Source organism: Lissotriton helveticus, chromosome 7, assembly GCF_964261635.1.
Source record: "Lissotriton helveticus chromosome 7, aLisHel1.1, whole genome shotgun sequence".
NCBI classification, from domain to species: domain Eukaryota; kingdom Metazoa; phylum Chordata; class Amphibia; order Caudata; family Salamandridae; genus Lissotriton; species Lissotriton helveticus.
Genome location: NC_136068.1, coordinates 1,387,354,053 through 1,387,374,722, shown reverse-complemented (window position 1 = coordinate 1,387,374,722; position 20,670 = coordinate 1,387,354,053). Strand labels below are relative to the sequence as shown.

Below are 20,670 nucleotides of genomic sequence, written 5' to 3'. Positions count from 1 at the left end.
ACACTTACAATATCAATATCCTCTTCTATGCAGACAACATGCAACTCATACTCTCCCTCTCAAACAAGACCCCCAAAACAAGAAACAAGTTCACTTCCTACATGGCCGGAGTCGCTAACTGGATGAAGCCAACTGTCTCAAGCTGAACACTGACAAGACAAAAGTAGTGATCTTCGGCAAGAACACCTCACAATGGCTAAAGGTCTACACTGACAAGACAGAAGTAATGATCTTAAGCATGAACACCTCACCACAAGACTCCAACTGGTGGCCGGCCAAACTCAGACCCACACCCACATCCTACGCAATAAACCTCAGAATAATCATTCACAGCAAACTGGACATGACCACACAAGTCAACACCCTCACTGCAACCTGCTTCCAGCTTCCACAATCAATCAATCAGGGTTTTGTGACGCGTGCAACTCACCCGTGAGGGTATCAAGGCACTGGGGGGTGGGTATGAGCAGATCCGTTAGGGTCTCCGAAGAGCCAGGTCTTGAGGTCCTTTCTGAATTGGTGCAGTGTCTGGCTTCGTCGGATGTGAAGGGGTAGTTTGTTCCAGGCCTTGGATGGCGAGGTAGGAGAAGGGTTTTCCACCTGCTCTGGTCCTGTATGAAAGAGAATGGTGGCTAGGGTGAGGTCTGCTGAGCAGAGGTTTCTCTTGAGGGCGTGGAAAGAAATTCTGTTGTTGAGGTATTGGGGTCCGGTGTTGTGAAGGGCTTTGTTGGTGTGTGTGAGCAGCTTGAAGGTTATTCTTCTTTCGATGGAGAGACAGTGGAGGTCGCAGAGATTTTGGTTGATGTGGTTGTGTTGTGGGATATCAAGGATAAGTCTGGCTGCGGCAGTCTGGAGGTTGCGGAGGAGTTTTTTGTTGATTCCGGCATAGAGGGCGTTGCAGTAGTCCAGTCTGCTGGTGATGAGTGCGTGGGTGACAGTTTTCCTGGAGTCTGGATGGGGTGGAGATCCACTTGAATGTCTCGTGAAGTTTGCAGAGGGTGTTGAAGCATGCTGAGGATACTGCGTTGATCAGATGATTCACAGTGAGTGAAGAGTCGAGACTGATGCTGAGGTTGCGTGCATGGTCCATTGTGTTGAGAGGGTTTCCGAGGGTGGGAGGCCACTAGGTGTTGTCCCATGCGGACGGGGTGGAGCCGAGGATGAGGACTTCTGTTTTCTCCGAGTTTAGCTTCAGGCAGCTATTGCTCATCCAGGCCGCGGACGGCCTTCATTACTTCTTGGAAGTTGCGCCTGGTGATGTCGGGTTCCTTGGTTAGGGAGAGGATGTGCTGGGTGTCATCGGCGTAGGAGACGATGTTGAGCCTGTGGTTTCTGACGATGGTTGCGAGGGGGGCCATGTAATCTTTGAAGAGGGTGGGGCTGAGGGAGAATCCTTGAGGTACTCCTCATCTGATCTCTGTCAGTTCTGAGAGGAAGGGCGGGACTCTTATTTTCTTTATTCTGCCTGAGAGGAAAGATTGTATCCAGTCTAAGGCTTTTCTTGGATGCCCGCATCGTGGAGTCTGGTGGCTAGAGTGCGGTGGAGACTGTGTCCAAGGCTGCTGATAGGTCCAGGAGGATGAGGGCTGCCGTGTAGCCTTGATCGAGGAGCAACTTTGAAGTAAGCGTACTGCATTTACCAGAATGCAATGGGGTGAACTGTGCCGTAATGAGAGGCAGTGTGCTTCCTTCACTCTTGTGTTTAAAAAGCTCCCTTGAGCCAACAAGATCACCTGGGATGCACCTGTGTGCCTTGGGAGTGGTACTGTGACCTGAGGCTTGGGCAACATTTCAGCAACCCCAGATTACTTTCCTCTGCTCTCTACTGATGAAGGGCTAAACCCAGAAACACCTGTCTAGAGATAACAGCACTACCTGCACCAACTTTGGTGAAAAACTACAACAACTTTGAAGTAAGCATACTGCATTTTACCAGAATGCAATCGGCTGAACTGGGCTGGGAAGAGAGGAAGTATGATTACTCCCCCCTTGAATTCCTATAGAGAGAAGTAAAACCAGATGGAGAGGGAAGGGAAAACAGAACAAAAGACTAAAAGGCTAGGCAAGAGGGGAGCAAAGTAATGGCCTTCAGGGAGCCCTACAAGCAGTCAGGTTGTAATACAACTTCTCATGTTCTGCTGTCTTACTTAAACTAACTGAAAATCGCTGCCATGTTCTTCCAAATCCTAAATTGGCCTTACAACTACTTGTCAGCCAGATGTCCGTTTTCCTACTATGTCTTGCGGGTCTCCACAGGCATGCCCACCAATTTTTCAACTCACCCAGTACTCGTCTTTTCTGATCATGTTCTGCTTTTATCCTCTGGTGACTTAAATAGTATGCACCTGCTTCATTAGTGCCCTTTCTTCTCGCAGTCTTTCTTATCAGATTTTTGACAATCCCATTTAAGGAGTATTTTGGACTCACTGTCCTTTGACTAGAAAATCACATCCTGCCACTGCTTCTGTCATAACCTCCCATTGCTGTGCATGAAAGGCTATTTTTCTCCCTCTTAATTTGTCTCTGTTTCTCCACTAGTGGTGTGTGCCACTCCTGCTCTGTTTACAATTTAGCAGTCCGAGCATCATCTTAACCCCAAAGTGCGCCCTCATTGACGCCTGCTGCTATATCAGATCAGCTATCTTTAAATGGATTGTAGTAATTTCCAAGGTGGCCTCCTGTGTGTTTTTAAATGAGAAAATCGATTTGGAGATGGCTGCCAGGCACGCACACTCTTGCATGGCCGCATTTTAGAATTATTTTTCTTAAAAGAAAAACGTGCTAAAATAGCTGCTTTCTGTGCCCACGCATACGCGGTAGTCACCTTGGACTGGTTTTCTTTCTAAGCAAAATCATTTGAAAATGGCAGCTCCGCGTGCTCACTATGCTCGTTGGCGATCTTTAAAAACATTTTCTTAAAAGAAATGAAGAATCATTCTAAGATGGCTGCGGTGCTCACTCCTACATGACAGTCTTTCAGTATATTTTTTAAGCAAAAGAAAAACCGTTCCAAGATGGTCATCGTGTATGCAAACACACACAGTGCCCCCCTGGAAAGTAAGGAGCATTGCCAAATCCAAAAGGTCTCATGGACGAAACCGATTTGCTTTGCAAATGCTTGGTAGTGAGTTATTGTAACTATTATAGACACCACCAAAGCTCAGCATGACCCAGAGTGCGATCCATACCCTTCTGTATCTATTGCATAATTCCATGCTAGAAATTGTATGCAAAAATTGAATTCAGAAAGTTTGCATTTTGCAAAACATTTCAAATCACAGGGGCATTGTAAAGGACAAGAGCACTGTTTCCTTTCAAGCTGTTAACAGTTTAACAAAAATCTATGCATGATAAAGGTTGCTTTAGTCATGATTGTAATGCAGATGGCGTGAGACAAAAAACTAAGCAAACTAAATTAAGTTTGACAATTGTTTCCAAATACCTTAACAAATATTGGAAAACAAAAAAGCACACCCCTAATGGAAACCCCCCAAATACAATAAAGAAAGAATGAAAATGGGCTCGTCCCTGGCTCGATAACCATACCTTTCGTGGTAACCTTTCGTGACCATACCTTTGCTGCAATCCAGAGTTTTGTCAGGTAATGTATTAAGCTCAGATCAGGCCCCACCTTGCGTCATAGCACTGTACTATGAAGCAAGGAGAGAGGTGATGGAACGGAAATGGGTTGGTGGCAGTGTTCGACATTCTAGAAGGTAGTTTGGAAGCATATTTCTTGCTGTTGTTGACCATGATGGGGTAATACGCTTGAATGGAGGAAGGAGTAACTACCTTATAATGACATGGCAATAGATAAAATGATTGGGACTATACTCACTGATTATTCATTTATTAAAGATGAGTACAAGAGATTTCAACCAGATGCAGCAAGGTAAGGGACCAAAAATGACATTTTCCTGAGTGGGGCTTTATTTCATGAAAAATGATGCTGGGGTTTAATACCCAGGCTTTTTGGAAACCCGGCTATGATGGTAACAATGAGCTCACAAGGCTCAGTTTGGGGGTAGAATGACGTGGTCGGTTGCTGGGATGACCCCTACATAGTGAGCTGGATTCCATATTATCTGTCAGTTGAAGCAGGTATGAGTCTGGTTTCCTTACAATATTTACTCAGTAAATCAACCAATCTTCTAGAGCACAGACACTTTGAAGTATAATGCAATTCTCAGGTACGTGTGAGAGAAATTACTCTGTAATGACTTCTACCAGACGTCTTATGAGTTTCACGTTTTTTCTTCTTTTAGTGTTTATGTTGCTGGCTTCCCAGAGTACACACGGCCATTGATAGATCACCTAGTAAACAAGAAGATTAACCACTGGGATGGGTATGTAAACCGTATTAAACTTTCTATATCCCTTTTTTATGTGTGAGAAATGTGACCGGAGTATTTGTATCTCAGGTTTCCTTTGGAAAATCTTCAAGTCATTGAATGCTTTTAATTAGGTGATCAGCAGTGACTTGGGATTCACAAGAGGGAGCCACATGGGTTTACCTGGTGAAATGATCTGCTGGACTGCGGTGTGATTCGAAAGTAGACGATCAGCTACTGATGTCATTTGATAGAAGTGGGTGCAGGAATATAGCACCAAGGGATGAAGACATAGATCATATTTTCAGGCAATTATGCTATTGTAGAACCAGGTCAGTTGCCTCCAAGTAAATTAACTCCCCAGCACACGTCAAATCAAAAAAATGGTCTCCCAGTTTTCACAGCAGCAAACAGAAATTGGCACACTGTGAAATGAACATAAATGCATTGTGTTCTCTTTTTTCCAAGATTTATTCATGTGGACTTCCTAATCAGCTTTCAACAGCCAACACGCGTTTCGTTGCGTTTGGGGTGTTATCCCGCAACTTCATCAAGGCTATGTAATTCAAGTTGTTATTCCTTTGTTTTGTGGTGATACTTCCGGACCACAAAGGTTGGTTGCCGCACTCGGGCATCACAGAAGCAATGATCGGCTAGGAGTTTCAATACTGAGGAACCCTGGAATAACAAGTAGACGGATACAGAGATACTATTACGGTTTTGCATTGGAAACAATCTTTGAATACAGAAACCCTTTGTGGTCCGGAAGTATCACCAAGTCATGTTGCTCCATCCCACTCTTCCTCTTTTTCTCTGAGTCTGCAGCCACACTACGACTCCTGAGCACTCCGCTCTGCTGCTCTTCTCTTCAGTCACCTCTGAGTTTAGATCTTCCCTGCTGAGGGAGTAAGGATGATCCAGCAAAAAGGGAATACAGCAGACTTTAAATCCTTGTTGATCCATCATCTCTCATTTTCCAGTGCTGAGTGGCAGACCAATCCTATCCCACCTCTTCCATCGAGGAGAGCTCGAGCACCTTGGCGCCACCTGATAATTTCGCAGCCACCATGATTCCCACACAGACTATTTCATTTCACTGTATTGTTGAACTATGAGGTTAATGTTTTTACCTGATTTCCTAAGTGCTTTAGAAAACAGTAGGTCGCCCACATTCATAGTGTTTTCTATTGGCAACTGTTTTTCTCAGAAACTGGTAACTGCTTATTTTGTTGGTATTTGTCTAATCGATATGAAGGGCACCTTGTTAAGCAAGTTGTATTAATAAGTTAAAGTGAAAATATTTATGAGGTGGTCATCTTATGTTTGGTTCAGGGGATCTTCGCTAATAGGTATTTTGCTGCACACAATGAGGTTGAACATGATGCTGCAGCAAGAAGCGGCTGGTGTGCATTTTTAGGTGGATTAGCTCTCTCTCGATGCAGTCATTTTATAATTATTGATAAGGTATTCCGTCTTCTCCTTACCTGTAAAGATGATTTTTGTGACACCTGTTTTGCATATTGTTAGAGTGTTTTACCATTGCTCGTAGAATGAGCTATAATATTTTAATATGTTATGGTATACAAATAAAATACAATATCTGTGTTTAGGCCTCGCTGTGTGAACTTTGCTATGTAATAATGTAACCTTAAGGTACTGGTACTGCTATTGTGAGATAAGGTGAGGTGAGACAAATCTCATTTAGAAATTCAATTTAGATCCACATTTGACAAAGGAGTGAGTGAATTTTCATGATGTTAGAATATTTTTCAGGAAGCAATTTAACTGTTTTTAAGGCATTCAATTATACCTTAAGACTGTATATTGCCAGCCTTGATTGGTGTGCTGTTGTGATGGTTAATCTCTCACCCTGGAAAGCTAAGGAAAGGCAGTGAGTTTCTTGGAGGGTCCTTGCTGGGATCTACTGGTTGTAATTTTGGCAGGGTGACAGTGGCCTGATGGCGAAGTGCAGATTCGGCAGAATGGTGGATTTGTGTTTGTTGGTAGGAGTAAGTGAGAGGCATTCCTGGGAACGTGTGTGTTAAGGCATGAGCGGCTGATCATTGAGAGGTGAGTTGCTAGTTATTGCGGTATGGATTTGTCTATGTGGTGCACCGGGAATGTGGTGAAATGTACCTCTAGTTGTCAATCTATTTCATCTTATGGTGCTTAACAGACCTAGGTCTTTCATCCCAAATTTTCCAGCACCAGTGACTGATATTCAACAAAACAAGTGTTGTCTAGAAGAAGCATTAGAGCGTATCTTTGGTTCACACTGGGTGTAAAGCCTTCTTTCATGAATGCTACTCCAATGCGTCTTGTACTTCCTTGATAACCATTTTTGCTGCGGTTCAGCTTAAGTCACCTGTGCCTATGATCTTACAGGTGTGCTTATATAACAGCAGGTACTTCAAATTATAGCACGGTGCAGCTTAGAACAATGCCATTGTGAGTCAGTGTGTGTTGGTTAGCGCAGCAGGTGCTCGTTAACATCGTGTTTATTTAGCCCCTTGGAATGCTGCCTCCACCCCTAGCTGTTATATGCTCATGGTTGTTTGATTTTCACTGTTGTGGTTCTAAGCCCTTAAGCTAGGCATTGGCGCTAAATGAGTCACATTATATTATACATGTATCTGTGGGTAACACCGTAGCCACATAATTATCTTTAATTTGATACTGTACGCTAGTGGTGACGAGTAATGTGTTTATCATTTAGGGTGTCGAGGAAGAATTAGGATGCGCCTTAGTAACTTGCTGCGTTCAGGTCACTTGGTCTTATGTGGTAATCCTCCTTTTCCATGTCCCATCGTCTCTACACCCTTCTCTTTCACCTAGCGTGTTTGCAGCTGCGAGTCTATTACTTCACCTGTTAGTTCTCTTGAGATGGTTTGCGTGATCCGTGAGCTTGCTTCCGATTCACTTAGTCAGTTCGCCAAAGCATTTTGCAACCTTAATGAAATGCCAAAGCCTACACTCTGTCTCCTGAACTCTAGGTGGATGTGTCACTGCCAGCCTGGTCCCCACTGCTCTTTCAACATATCTCTATGTTATGTTAAATGTTATGTTAAAATGCGTTTATATAGCGCACGGCTACTCTAAAAGAGTGTCCCGGCGCTTTCCACAACAGCTACAGTGTAACACATAACATAAAGAACAAATCCCAAAAGCAGGAAAAAGAAAATCCACCTAAACAGAAAGATTAAAAAGCCAAGTTTTCAGGTTCCTTCTAAATTGAAGCAAATTGGGAGTGCTGCGAAGTACCAGTGGGAGCGAGTTCCACAACTGGGAGGCCTTGAGGCTAAAAGAACTCCCCCCCCCCGTACGAGCCTTCCTCACCCGTGGGACCACAACAGTAAAGAGGGATTCAGAGCGAAGAGAGCGGGCAGGATGATAAAAAACCAATCTCTTCTGCAATCTCTACCATTTCACTTGTCTGCCAAGCTGCCCGGCCCATGAGCAGGACTGGCACTGAAGAGTCCATGTATTTGTAGTGAACCAAGCTGTGGCTCATTGTTGTTTTTAAAATATGATCTAATTATTCGGTGATTTTTCTCTGCAGTTGTTCTGGAAGCAGTTGCTGTCACGTACAAAGCTTTACCTCATTGCTCATACATGTACTGCAATTTGGTAATCCTGTCACTTTTCATTATTATTATTTAGCTCTGACATAACATTTTACTAAGGCTAACATTGTTTCCACTTTAACGTTTAGTTATCTTTTATTTTGATCCAGTCTACTGTTTAAAATTAACAAAATATGTTCCAACTTTTACCTAAACAAGGTTTAATTCTGCTGTTCTAATTACGTTAGAACCGCAGAACATTCTAAAATGTCCAATTTAGCATCTTTTAAGAAGTGAATGCTTGGACAGATGACCTAATACTTAAGTGAAGGCACCCTATTGTTATTAATAATGTACCGTCTTTTGTCCATCCTACTGGCATGTGTTCTGTTGGATGATGTCAGTATTTTTTTCTGTGCTTGCACTTCCAAGGTCATGAGTTGTAGTTGCCTGGCCACATCTAAACTCACCCTTTACATGTTTTCATGTCGTAGCTGCAAAGCAGAACCAAGTAATATACAGTGGCTCTGTGAGCAACACACCAGCACCTACAGGTCCAACCAACGTAGTGTGCAATGGAACACTGGGCTCACGTCACACCTTAGCCTTCGCTGACTTTGGAGGCTGATCGAGGCAGACCTTGCGAGAAGACCCAGCTACCTAGTGAAAGATGTCCCTTTATTCCCATCAGTTCACTAGAAGAATTGCTCAATCAAGGAGGTATTCTGCCACTGGCGCTAGCTTGACTAATTGCGAAAGTTTATCTTATGGTAGTGTTTGTTTTATTAAATGTATTCAGTTTGATTCGATCTTTCAGCCACCACTGAACTTGATGTCCCTCATGGCTTACAATAATAGGAGTTATGAATAATCATCTCTCTCTTGCCTTATCAGTCAGCTACATTATAAACGTCCCAGAAAGATGTAACTAATCATATGAGTGAACCCCTTTTATCATAAGTATGTAATCGTGTCATGTTTTTAACTTGATGACTGATAACAAATTAGCCTAAAAGTAGCAGTTGCAACGATAATTGAGGTAGAAGTTGGTGTAAGAGAGTGAGGGAGAGACTCAAGCCGTTAAACCATCAACATACGAGCGGAGAGTGTATCTGTATATAATGTTTGGGATGAGAAGGCGTACGCCTAATGCCGATGGATGTGGCCTGCAGGAGCTCCCGGCGGCCCCATGCTGGCATATATTGCCTCCCCTGTCTTTTGAGGGGGCACTGCTGATGCTCGGCGCAATCCTGCGCACTCCCTGTCTACTTGGAGGGATTGAGGTGAGGTACCCAGGCCTGCTACACAACCCAAACCCAGCCCCATCACAAGGTTGCATCAAGATGGCGGCCCCGAGGCCAGGTCTCCTCAGACCAGTGGCCCGCGCTCCCTGAGATGGCGAGGGCCACAGGAGCCCTTGTATGCTGCGGGGAGCGGCTCCCTACATCCAATGCCCCCACGGAGCACTAGTGCTGTAGTACGGCTAGTGGAGCCAGGTGACTGCACAGAAGAAAGACATGCTAGGCGGTCCCAAGAGGGGCGACTCCTTCGGCAACCTGTGGGGTGTGAAGCAGTTGACTAACCCCCACCCCCCTAATTTTACTGATCGCTCAGGACCCCAGGGGGCTTTCATATAAGGAAACTTGGGACTGTGGTGGGCTGCCCAGAACTGACCACCTGTGAATGACGACTGCGGGGGCCACCCTCCGCTTGAGACACAATGCACGGACAGACATGAGTACTGGAGGGCCCCTGTGGATTGCCCTACTCGTTTTGTGCAAGACCACTGGAGGTGTGGCATGGCACTGTCCCTGTGGCATTTAGACGCCCCTCCCCTCCGAATCCTGTCACCTACTAGACCCCGAACTGCCTTGGGAGACTTTCCTGGGGCACTGAATGTCGGATCCCCACCGACACGAGAAAAAACGTCACCCAGGCCCTCGTCACCAGCAGACTGGACTACGAGAACGCCCTCTACGCAGGAACAACAACCAAGCTCCTGAGACGGCTACAACGCATCCAGAATGCCTCGGCACCACTGATCCTCGACGTCCCCCAACGCAGCCACATCACACCCCACCTGAGAGGCCTGCATTGGCTCCCTGTCGACAAGAGGATCACCTTCAAACTCCTCATCCACGCGCACAAAGCCCTACACAACGCCGGACCAGCATACCTCAACAACCGACTCAGCTTCTATACCCCCATCCGCAGCCTCCGCTCCACCAACCTCGCCCTCGCCACAGTTTCACTCATCCGGAAAAACGTCTTACCATGACTACATAGGAGGGAGATTCTTTTGCTAAGCTGGTGCGAAGGGTGGCCGAGGTCCTGCACTTTAGCCTGCCCTCAGTGACGGTCAATACTAAAGTCTTGAATGAGGTGCTTCTGCTGGGAGTAACCCCCTCAAAACTGCTTTTCCCTGTAAATTAAGCCCCTATGAACAAGCCCAGCACAGGAGCACCTGTGACCAGGACAATTTCACCCTGCCATTTTCCTGCCCCAGGGGGCTACAATTTCCCCAGGCAGCACCCTACCCCTTAGATCTTAGTGGTCGAAGCCCCCACTTCCTACGTAAACCCTGGCACATTCCCACCACCCCACTGGATAGGGAATCCAAGAGTCTGGACACCTTAGGCAAGAAAATCTTTACTTCCACCAGCCCGGCACGGCGGTCCGTGAAGACTGCATGCCTTTCGTGCCGTTACTCCCATGCACTGAGGCATTCGGTTCCTCAGGTGCTGCTCATGGTCTTTGGAAAAAAAGCAGACTCCTAGCTGGAGCGCTTCAAGGATAGCAGAGCTACGGCCAGGTCCTTGGGTCTTTCTATGCCCCCCCACCACCATAGTCCGCCTTTTGCTCCACGGCACACAAGCTTCTCAGCCTCTGTATGACCGAGGATTTGGTACCCTCATACCCTGTGGATCGAGCAGCTAGATGTCGGGCCAGTCCATCACCACCACCATGTCCACAGTAGCCGCAGCCTCCAAACCTCTTTAGGTTGCCGTCCAACCGTCATGAGAAACCAGTGGAAGGCAGGAGACGCCATCACCAGCACCACTGGTGGCTGAAGACATCACACCACTGGGTTCTCCAGATTGTCCAAAAGGGGCTACTACCTCCCTTTCGTGATTGCCCCTCCTCCCATGCCACCCACTTGCGGCAGGCTAATAGAAGACCATTTAGCCTTACTCCACAAGGCAGTGACAGCTCTCCTTACCAAGGATGCAATAGAGAGGGTGCCAATGCCAGAAGTAGGCAGCGGTTCTTATTTCCTCTACCTGCACCCTCTCAATTTCTTCCTCAAAAAGGAGAAATTAAAAATGCTCACTCTCATTTAAGTCCTGTCTGCCATTGACCCGGAGACTGGATGGTAGTGTTAGACTTGCCGGACGTATATTTCTACATTACGGTCCTGCCTACCCTCAGACGTTACCAGCAGTTCACGGTGGGCCACAAGGATCTGTCAGTACGCCATGCTCCCCTTTGGCCATACCATCACCTCTCTGGTGATCACTTAGATTATGGCGGTGTTTGCAGCAAATCTGCGGTGATCAGGGGTATCAGTCTTTTCCCATCTCAATGGCTGGATGTTGAACGTGGTCCCGCCCAAGACAATTGTCTCCCACCTCCAGACTACGGCGAGCCTCCTTCACTCGCTGAGGTTCACTATCAGTCTTTCCGAACTCACACCTGACTCCCTCGCAGATGCTCCCTTTTATCGGAGCTGTTCTGGACAAGGTGCGGTATCAGGCTCATCCACCTGAATGGTTCCGGATATTCAGGCTAGGATACTGATGTTTCAGCCTCTACCTTGGGTTTCGGTGAGACTCGTTGAGCTTGATGGGCCTCATTGCCTCCTGCTTGTGACAAATACCCGCTAACATATGTGGTCTCTTCAGTGGGTGCAGCATCAGGGGAATCTCTCTGACATGGTCCTGATCTTGTAGGAAACTGAAAAAGATCTGTAGTGGTGGTAAACAAGCCGCGATTGGGTCATTGGCATGCCCCTCTCCCTTCCCCAGCCAGATCTGACCGTTATGACGGATGCAGCATTCATGGAATAGGATGGCCAACTGGAAGAGGTGGGGATCAGAGGCCTCTGGTCTCTGGCGGAACCCAGACTCCACATCAACCTACTGGAACCCCAGGCGATCCGGCTGGCATGGAAGACTTTCTACCCTCCATCAAAGGAAGGCTATTGCAGGTGTTCACGGACAACACCACTGCCATGTGGTACTACAACAAGCCGGGCTGCGAGGGGTCGTGGACCCTTTGTCAAGAGGCTCTGCGCCTCTGGACATGGCTGGTACATCGAGGCATTTCTGTGGTGGTTCAACACCTGGCGGGCTCTCTGAACGCCAGAGCAGACAAACTCAGCCGAAGATGCCTAGTGGATCACGAAAGGCATCTCCATCCGAAGGTGGTACAATGTCTCTTTCCACAGTGGGAATAGCCATGGTTAGATCTATCACCCCATCACTGAAAAAGGGTAATGTCAGCAGCTCTGCGTGCTGGAGTTTCCAAGGTGCCTCTTGCTCTGAGACACTCTTCACCTTGAGTGGAGCACAGGCCTCCTGTGTGCCTTTCCGCCTATGCCACTCCTGCCCAGAGTTCTCAAGAAGATCATGAATGACCGGGCCTAAGTGTTCCTTGTGGCTCCGGACTGGGCTCGGAGAGTTTGGTATCCCAAGCTATTGAGCAGTTCCACCAGTCCTCCGATCAGGCTGCCCTTTCGGGAGGCTCTTCTGTCACAGCAGCAGGGGAGGGTTCTCCACCCAAACCTTTCAATGCTCCTCATTTTTGTGTGGAAATTGATCGACAACACTTGACAGCTTTCAACCCTCTGGCCAAAGTCTGCAATGTTACCATGGCCGCTAGGCGTCCCTCCACCAAAAAGTTATACGCCTGCCATTGGGGCAGGTTTGAGGCATGATATGCAGATAAACCAGTTGCCCCCTTTCTGCTCCCCTTTCTGAGGTTCTTGTACTTCTTCTTTTCCTTGCCCAGAAGGGCTCTCCTATGGGCATCTTAAAGAACTTCCTTTTTGCTATATCAGTCTTTCTGCGTTTGCCTGACCAGCCAACCCTCTTCAAATCCCCCACTGTTCAAACGTGCTTTATAGGTTTGCAACATATGTTTCCTCCTCCACCCTTTATATGCCTCAGTGGAACCTTAATCTCGTCCTGATGACCCTGATGCTTGCTCCCTTTGAGCCTTTGCACAATTGTCCTCTAAGGCTCCTAACCATCAAGAGGACCTTCTGGTGACAATAACTTCTGCCTGGAGGGTCAGTGAGCTTTAGGCTTTGTCATCCATGCCTCCTTACTTGAACATCTTCCTAGACACGCTGATTCTGCGATCTGGAGTTTGCTTTCTGCCGAAATTCATCCCGTTCATGTAGGATAGTCCATCACCCTGCCTAACTTTTAAGCACCGCTGCATCCCTCTAAGGTAGAGGTCTTCAAACCTTTTGATGCTGAGACCCCCCTTGTCAAACCTATTTAGGCTTAAGGACCCCCTCCGGAAAAAGATTTCTAGAACCTTGTACTCCTCATCATCAACAACCATAAACGCCCCCAATTCCCACAGCAAATCATTTTTACGATGGGGAAATAGTATTAAACAGTGCTTAGCAAATCAAAGGTCAGTGAGCTTGGAGGTGTTGTCAAAGGTGTAGCTAAAAGTAAAAGGTCTCATTAATGAGGAATTGGCATAGTTCAGCGCCTCAAGTCTTCTTGCTGCGCTGCCCTGCGCCAATGTGAACGGGCAGGAATGCACAGTATTTGTAAAATACAGTGCATTCCTGTCCTTTCCCCTTGCTTTGGTGCACAAATTGCTGCCTAACACCAAAGAAGGCATGATTGTTTTTGTGCAGGAAGGGGCAACTTCCTTCACAAACACATTCCCGAGAGGCGTTTTCCTTTTTCTATGTGAGCTGCAGAATGCAGCACACATGGAAAAAGGAAATAAGAAGAATAAATGAAAACATTTCTCCTCGTTACGCCTATGCTGGGGAAGCGAAGGTATTAGCGCTGCCCCAGGTTTACGTGATTTTGTAAATCTGGAGTAGCATCAAAATACCTTTGTTTTGCGTGGGAACACCAATGCAACGCCCATGGAACATCTCCTTGATGCAGAGTAATGCAACGCAGTGACTTGCTCTCCTTTGTCCCACTCTATGACTATGAGGCCATACTCTATGAATATGAGGCCATGCAAAGCCATGCAGGGTGACTTTGCGTTGCCTCATAGATACGGTTGCGCCGCTGAAGCTTCAAAAAAAAGTGATGCTCTGGCAGTTCAAGCCTCTCTTAAATAAGCCCCAAAATATTCTGTACGTTTTTTCGGTATTTCACCATCAGGTAGCTACATAAAAAATAATGGGCAGTTTAAATGATAAATAAATAAAATAAGTTATTAGTGGGACTTGCACTATAGTACATTATGAAACTTCTATTAGTTAATACACTGCAGAGGTCTGTGTGTAACCAGAGGGCTCCAAAATAAAATCTTGATTGCTGCAGTGAAGAACAGTGACTTGTGTATTGTTTTTTTTTTTTTTTTTTTATAAAGACCTTTATTGCACATTATCGTCAGGACACAGCTCAAGGCCTACAACCTCTGGGGCCGGCCGCGAGCATTCAGGTGTTAACTGAACAATGCAAAGAGTTACACAGCCGTTTAGCCGGCATCCCTGGGGCCCGGCGGCAAATATACATAGAGTGCTTAAAGGAGCTGTTATCATTGTCTGAAGTTACTAAGGTCTGTTTTTTAAACTGTAAAATCAAACTGTTCATGAAAACAAGGGCACAGCTGTAGAAAAAACACAGAGTTATCCCAGAGGGTAAAGAAACATAGATCCTCAATTACGTTATCCGCAATATTAGGGATGCATTCCAAAACCATTTCCAGCACCTCCCTCTCCTGTAACGGTCTGGAGGTCTCCAAAGCTGCGTGACTCACCTCCACCCACAGCCATAGTATAGTTGAGGTCCTCAATCCGACACACACGCATCTGAGTCCTCCCTCGGTGGTTCACAAATGTTTCCCCTATACCTGTTCCACGCTCCCCAGATCAGACCCCATTTCTTGGGGCAACCCCTCTGGACAAATACTGCCTTCTCAGCCACCATCCCGTCATCCATGTCGCTGCACCATTCTCTCAGTGTGGGTAACACAGGTGAACCCCACAGTTTAGCCACATTGCGCTTCGCGACCATCAGACCCAACATCACCCAATCCTGCTGTCGATGGGTCAAGTCCGTTGCTTCCCATATGTTCAGTAGGCAGCAGCGCGGGTCGGGCAGCAGGGAGGCAGCCACAGTCTGAGAGACAGTTCGCATCACCGCTGTCCAATATCCTGCCAACCTCCCACAATCCCAAATGGTGTGATAGAACGTCCCCCGTTCTCCGCATCCACGGAGACAGTAATCGTGTTCAGCCTTCCCTATCTTGTGCAGGACCGTCCTGGTATAGTATGTACGGTGCAATATTTTCAGCTGTACCAGTTTAAGCCTGGAGGGAATCGCTGACTCGCGCGGTGACGAGAGAGCCTCCTGCCACTCTGAGTCGTCTAGGTCCCCTATATCCGCCACCCAAGTGGAACGCAGTTTGGACAACATGTCGGGGAGATTATTAACTAGTTTCCGGTATGTGTAAGAGGTGGCTTTTTGGGGCATGTGTTCAGTTAACAGTCTGTCTTCTAGGGGGGTAGATTCCTGCAAATTCGTTCCCTCCGGAACGGCTGCCCTCAGTGCATGCCTTATCTGCATGAACCTGTAATGTTCGGACATAGCCATACCGTATTTGGTCTGTAGAAATTCAAAATCTATGACTTTGTGGTTTTTCCAGAGGTCCCCCACCACTGAAATGCCTATAGCGTCCCATGCCTTGAACCCCTTAGTATTGCCCATGTAACCTAACCTGTAGGAGTCCCACAGGGGCGTCATCTGTGTAACGGTGTTTGCACATTGAAGATGTCTGTGCGCTTTATACCAAATTTGGATCGTGTGACGAGTCGGGCCCTGTAGCTCAGTCGGGATGGTGCGGCTATAAAGGTTTCTCAGCAGGCCCCTGGATTCGACATTCTGCCTGTCCGCCATGTAGGCTGGTTCCGTTTGTGAGGCGTGCAACCAGTAGTTGATCTGTTTAATGTGGGCAGCCCAGTAATACAATTCAATACTAGGGAGCGCTATACCCCCATCGTACCAGTCTTTCACCAGCTTGTTCTGAGCAATACGAGCCGGTTTCCCGTCCCAAAGCAGAGTAGAAACTGCCGCTGCGATGGCTTTAAAATAGGAGGGGGGTACCGGAAACGGCGAGTTTTCAAGGAGGTACAAAAAACGGGGCAGCGCCATCATTTTAAACAGGGCAGCTTTGCCCAATAGAGTGAGAGGAAGGGAGCGCCACACCTTGACATCTCTAGTAAACCGTTCCAGGGGGGGTTTCAAGTTTAAGACGTGGAACTCGTCCGGGCTAGGAGTGACGTAAACTCCAAGATACTTAAAAGGGGTGGTGGTGTAACTCAACGGACAGTCCCTCGGCAGGGGGGGGGCAGCCAGCAAGAATGAATAGAACTGATTTCGACCAGTTAATTCTATAGCCTGATACTCTTTCAAACTTCTCGCAGACATTGAGCAGTTCCGGGATCGATTTCTTCGGGGAGGTGAGATAGAGCAGGACATCATCCGCGTATAGCGATATCCGATCTTCCCACGTCGGTGACCACCGGATACCCCTAATGGATGGTTCCCATCTGACCCAAATCGCCAGCGGCTCCAGGACTAGTGTAAATAGCAGAGGGGATAATGGGCAACCCTGCCTCGTCCCACGCCCGAGCGGGAAGTCCCTGGCGATGTGGCCATTAGCCGCCACCTGAGCCAGGGGGCTGGTGTAGAGCAGTCGGACCCAGGCACAGAATCGGGGGCCGAAGCCCATGTGGCGAAGCACAGCGAATAGATAAGGCCACTCCACATTGTCAAACGCCATAGTGGCGTCCAGGGAAAGCAATACCGCCGGTTCCTGTAGACAGTCTCGGCGAGCCAGTACCGCTTGTAAACGTCGCAAGTAATGCGAGGTGCTACGATTCTGCATAAAGCCGGACTGATCCGGGTGTACCAGAGTGGCAAGGTGGGGGGCCAACCGCAGCGCCAACAATTTGGCAAGGATCTTTGGCTCCGCATTGAGCAAGGAGATGGGGCGGTAAGAAGTACATTCCTCCGCTGCCTTACCAGGTTTGTGGATCGGGATGATTGTGGCCAGACGTTGATCATTCGGTAGCATACCCACTTCCAGGCTGTCCCTGAACATGTTAAGGAGATGGGGGGCTGTCGTCTGGGCTGTTTGTTTGTACAGTTCCACCGGGAAACCGTTGGGTCCCAGTGCTTTTCCCGACGCCAGTACCTCAGTCGCGTCCCTCACCTCCTCCACAGTAATATCGGCCTCCAGTAAAAGCGCTGTCTCAGGTGAGAGACAGGGGATCGTTAGATTCTTAATATAGTCGTAAGCCTCCTCCGCCGAGAACCTCGCCTGGGGAGCGTAGATCGCTTCGTAGTGATCAGCCAGCAAGTCAACTATGACGCCGGGGTCCGAGGTCGACCCTCCGTCAGGCAACGTCAATTGAGCAATGACCCTTCCCGCCCTTTCTTTTTTATCGAGCCAGGCCAGCATTTTTCCCGCCTTATCGCCTAGTTCATAAACCCTGTGTCGGGTGGCCTGAATCGAGGACCTAACCAATTCCTTCTGATATGCCATCCTTTCTATTCGGCACAGCCGGACTGCCTGGGCAGCTCCCAGAGAAGGAGTGGAGTCCTGTCTTGAGATGGCCGTTGCAAGGGCCTCCTCCAGGGTGGCGAGTTCTTGCTGTTGCGTTCTTCTGTGGGCCGTTACCGACGCAATTGCTTGCCCCCGTAACACTGTTTTAAATGCTTCCCACAGGGTACTCCGGGAGTCCACTGAGCCTGCATTCTCACGGAAATAGTGCTCAGCAGTAGCGGTGAGGGATTTTTTCAATGGGGCGTTCTGCAGATAAGTCGCATGAACCGGAAACATACGGCACTTATGAGAGCGGTGGTTCGTGTATGTGAGAAGTAGCGGGGAGTGGTCGGAGATTCCTCTGGGGCAGATTGTTACCTCTTCCACCCCACGAAGTCCCTCCCCTGACATTAAGACGTGGTCAATCCGTGAGAGGCAATTATGTGTCGCTGAGTAATAGGTGTAGTGCCTGTCGTAAGGGTGTTTGTAGCGCCAGCAGTCCGTCAGTCCCAAGGCGTCCATCAGACCGGAGAGTCGCCCGCCTCCCCGCACCGTCCCAGCCTGTGGGTGTCTATCAAGCGCATGATCCACAACGTCATTGAAGTCGCCCCCCAAAACCAGTGTCGCCGTCGGTAGGGCCAGTAGAAAGGAAGCTAGGGCAGTGTGAGCCGCGGCATGCAGGCCAGGCGGGATGTAGACAGACACAAAGTTAAAGAGCTGGCCCTCCCACTGTACCGTTACTGCTGCAAAGCGGCCTTGAGGATCTATCTTAGTTTGCTGACATATCAATGGGAAGTTTTTCCGTATAAGGATCCCAGTCCCCCTAGAGCCGGAGGAAAAGTCCGCGTGAGTAATGAATTTATATCCCCATCTGTCCATCGCTCTAGAGGCCGTGCCCACTAGATGGGTCTCCTGTAGCATGACTATCGCCGGTTTACAGCGCTTCAAATATTGCAGCACTAGGCCCCGCTTCACTCTATCGCCCAATCCCCGAACATTCCATGTGAGTGCCGTAAGTGTTGGTGAGCGGGAGGGGCGCGCCGTGTGGAGCTCAGGTGTAACCATTGAGTGCGTCGCCATCAATCTGGGTGTGGTATGTGTTCGGGAGGAACGATCCCAGCGGAGTGTCGTCACCAATTAAAGTGTCACCCTCATGCAGTGCATTATATCCTGTGCTGTGCCATAAAATACTACAAGAAAACAAGAAAACCAGAACCAAAACAACCAGCAAACCCCCACCCCCCTCCCTGCCTCTCTGCTGCACGGGTCGAAAACCGCCCGCCTCCCCCAACTTAGCAGAGCGCTTTGTCCCATCCCAACCCATTGTACTTGCTTGTCGGGGTAAGAAGCTCTGCAATCCGACGGCAGCTCCATGTGACCTCAGCCGCCCAGCTCAGAGCAGGGCCCAAGAGTTCTCAGTCAGTATATGGCGCATGATCGCCGGCTCTCACTCCTCCGAACACTCTCTCTCCTCCTGACCCGGTTCTGCAAATAGGTCTTGGCTATGGCCTTGCGACGGCACCTGATCCGATTGATGCATTGTTCCCCTATCGCGTTGACTTCTGCCGTCCCGTCTAGGTGCCTCCACACGTCTCCAGACTTGTGTATTGTTAGTGCTATGAGGTCACAGCCTTTGACAGAAAGCACTGTGAATCTATAAGTCATTATTTTATACTTGCAGTATAAATAGTCTAGTACACACATAGACTGCTACAAAATGTGCAAATAGATTTACAATAAAATGGTGTTTCTAAAATGAAATTTTTGTAATACTAGAGCGAAAGTAATGCAATTAATTTTTGCATAACTGTCCCTTTAACACTTCTTTGGGGGTACTAAGAGCTATGTATATACAATTGCAATTAAAAGCACGCACTTCACAGCCCAGTTGTTAACTCTTTGCACTACCACCAAACCAAACCAAATCTTTGTCATCACAAATCTTGGAGTGTTTCAATCAATAAAGCCAGAACCACCTCCCAAGCACCCTTTACACTTACAGGTTAGCTAATAGCGCACATTTGCATTTCATTAACGCAAGCAGGTACCCTGGCACAAAGATGTTTCATAGCACAGGAGACTCAATTAAAGAACTTCAGCTGAAGCATTTTAACATTTGGAATGTAACCTTCCTAGGACGGTTGTCTATTTCCAAAACGAAGAGCAAACATTTTTGATTCAGGCACAAGTGAGGCTGGGGAATGTGCACCCCCCCCTTCCCAAGACTCCATGGCCCCCCAGGGGTCACGCCCCATGGACTGAAGACTTCCGCTCTAAGTAGAGGAGCGACTCCTTCGACTTGACTGAAAAAGAGCATTGTCATGCTGCATGTTTGCGTGAAAGATTTCCGGGCGGACAAACAATTCTTCATGGGGTATATCGGAGCCAAGAAGGGGAATGCTGTGAGGAAGTAGACCATCTCCTGATGGATTGTGCTCTGCATCAAAATCTGCTCTGCATTGGTCAAGAAGCTACCCCCTGAAGGTTTGCATGCTTATTCCCCCAGTACTAAGGCTGCAACCGCTGCATTAGCACACAGAGGCCCAGTCCTGGACATCTGCCAGGTAGCGATGTGGACGTCTCTGCACACTTTCACCAAGTACTACTTCCTGGACAGTCAGGTTCTATTGAGATGGCGAATTTGCCTGTCGGTCCTGCAGGTCTTTTTAGGTTTAAAGCATTTTATTGCAAGTTTATAAACAAGGAAAAGAATACATACAGTGTAAACTTGTCGTCAAAAAGGCGCTATTCAGAGTCTCCGTTCTATGAGCGCCATCAGAATTGCAGACATTACAATCAGAACATGTTGTAGAGCCACATGCGAGGTGTAAGGGCGATGACGACTGACACCAAAACCAACAACCCCCTCCTCAACTGCCCCCTCCCTGCCCTCCCCCCAAACTCCCTCTCTCCCCCCTCCCCCCCCGTTTTGTGCTGAGCGAATGTCTCGCGCCTGCTACACCTCTGCGGTGGTACCGCGCCCTTCGTTGCGGATACCTTCAGAGCAACTAGACCTGCGG

General features: G+C 48.0%; 1 protein-coding gene across 3 annotated transcripts in view; it reads left to right on the top strand.

The window, feature by feature from the left end:
* The window catches only part of TBCD (tubulin folding cofactor D), a 2,437,462-nt gene that overhangs the window by 1,420,290 nt on the left and 996,502 nt on the right, over positions 1 to 20,670 (top strand). For all 3 annotated transcript variants that reach the window (XM_078654702.1, XM_078654704.1, XM_078654703.1), the window contains one exon: positions 4,266 to 4,346. In XM_078654702.1, coding sequence (XP_078510828.1) covers positions 4,266 to 4,346 — 81 coding nt within the window. The remainder of the gene's footprint in view (positions 1 to 4,265; positions 4,347 to 20,670) is intronic.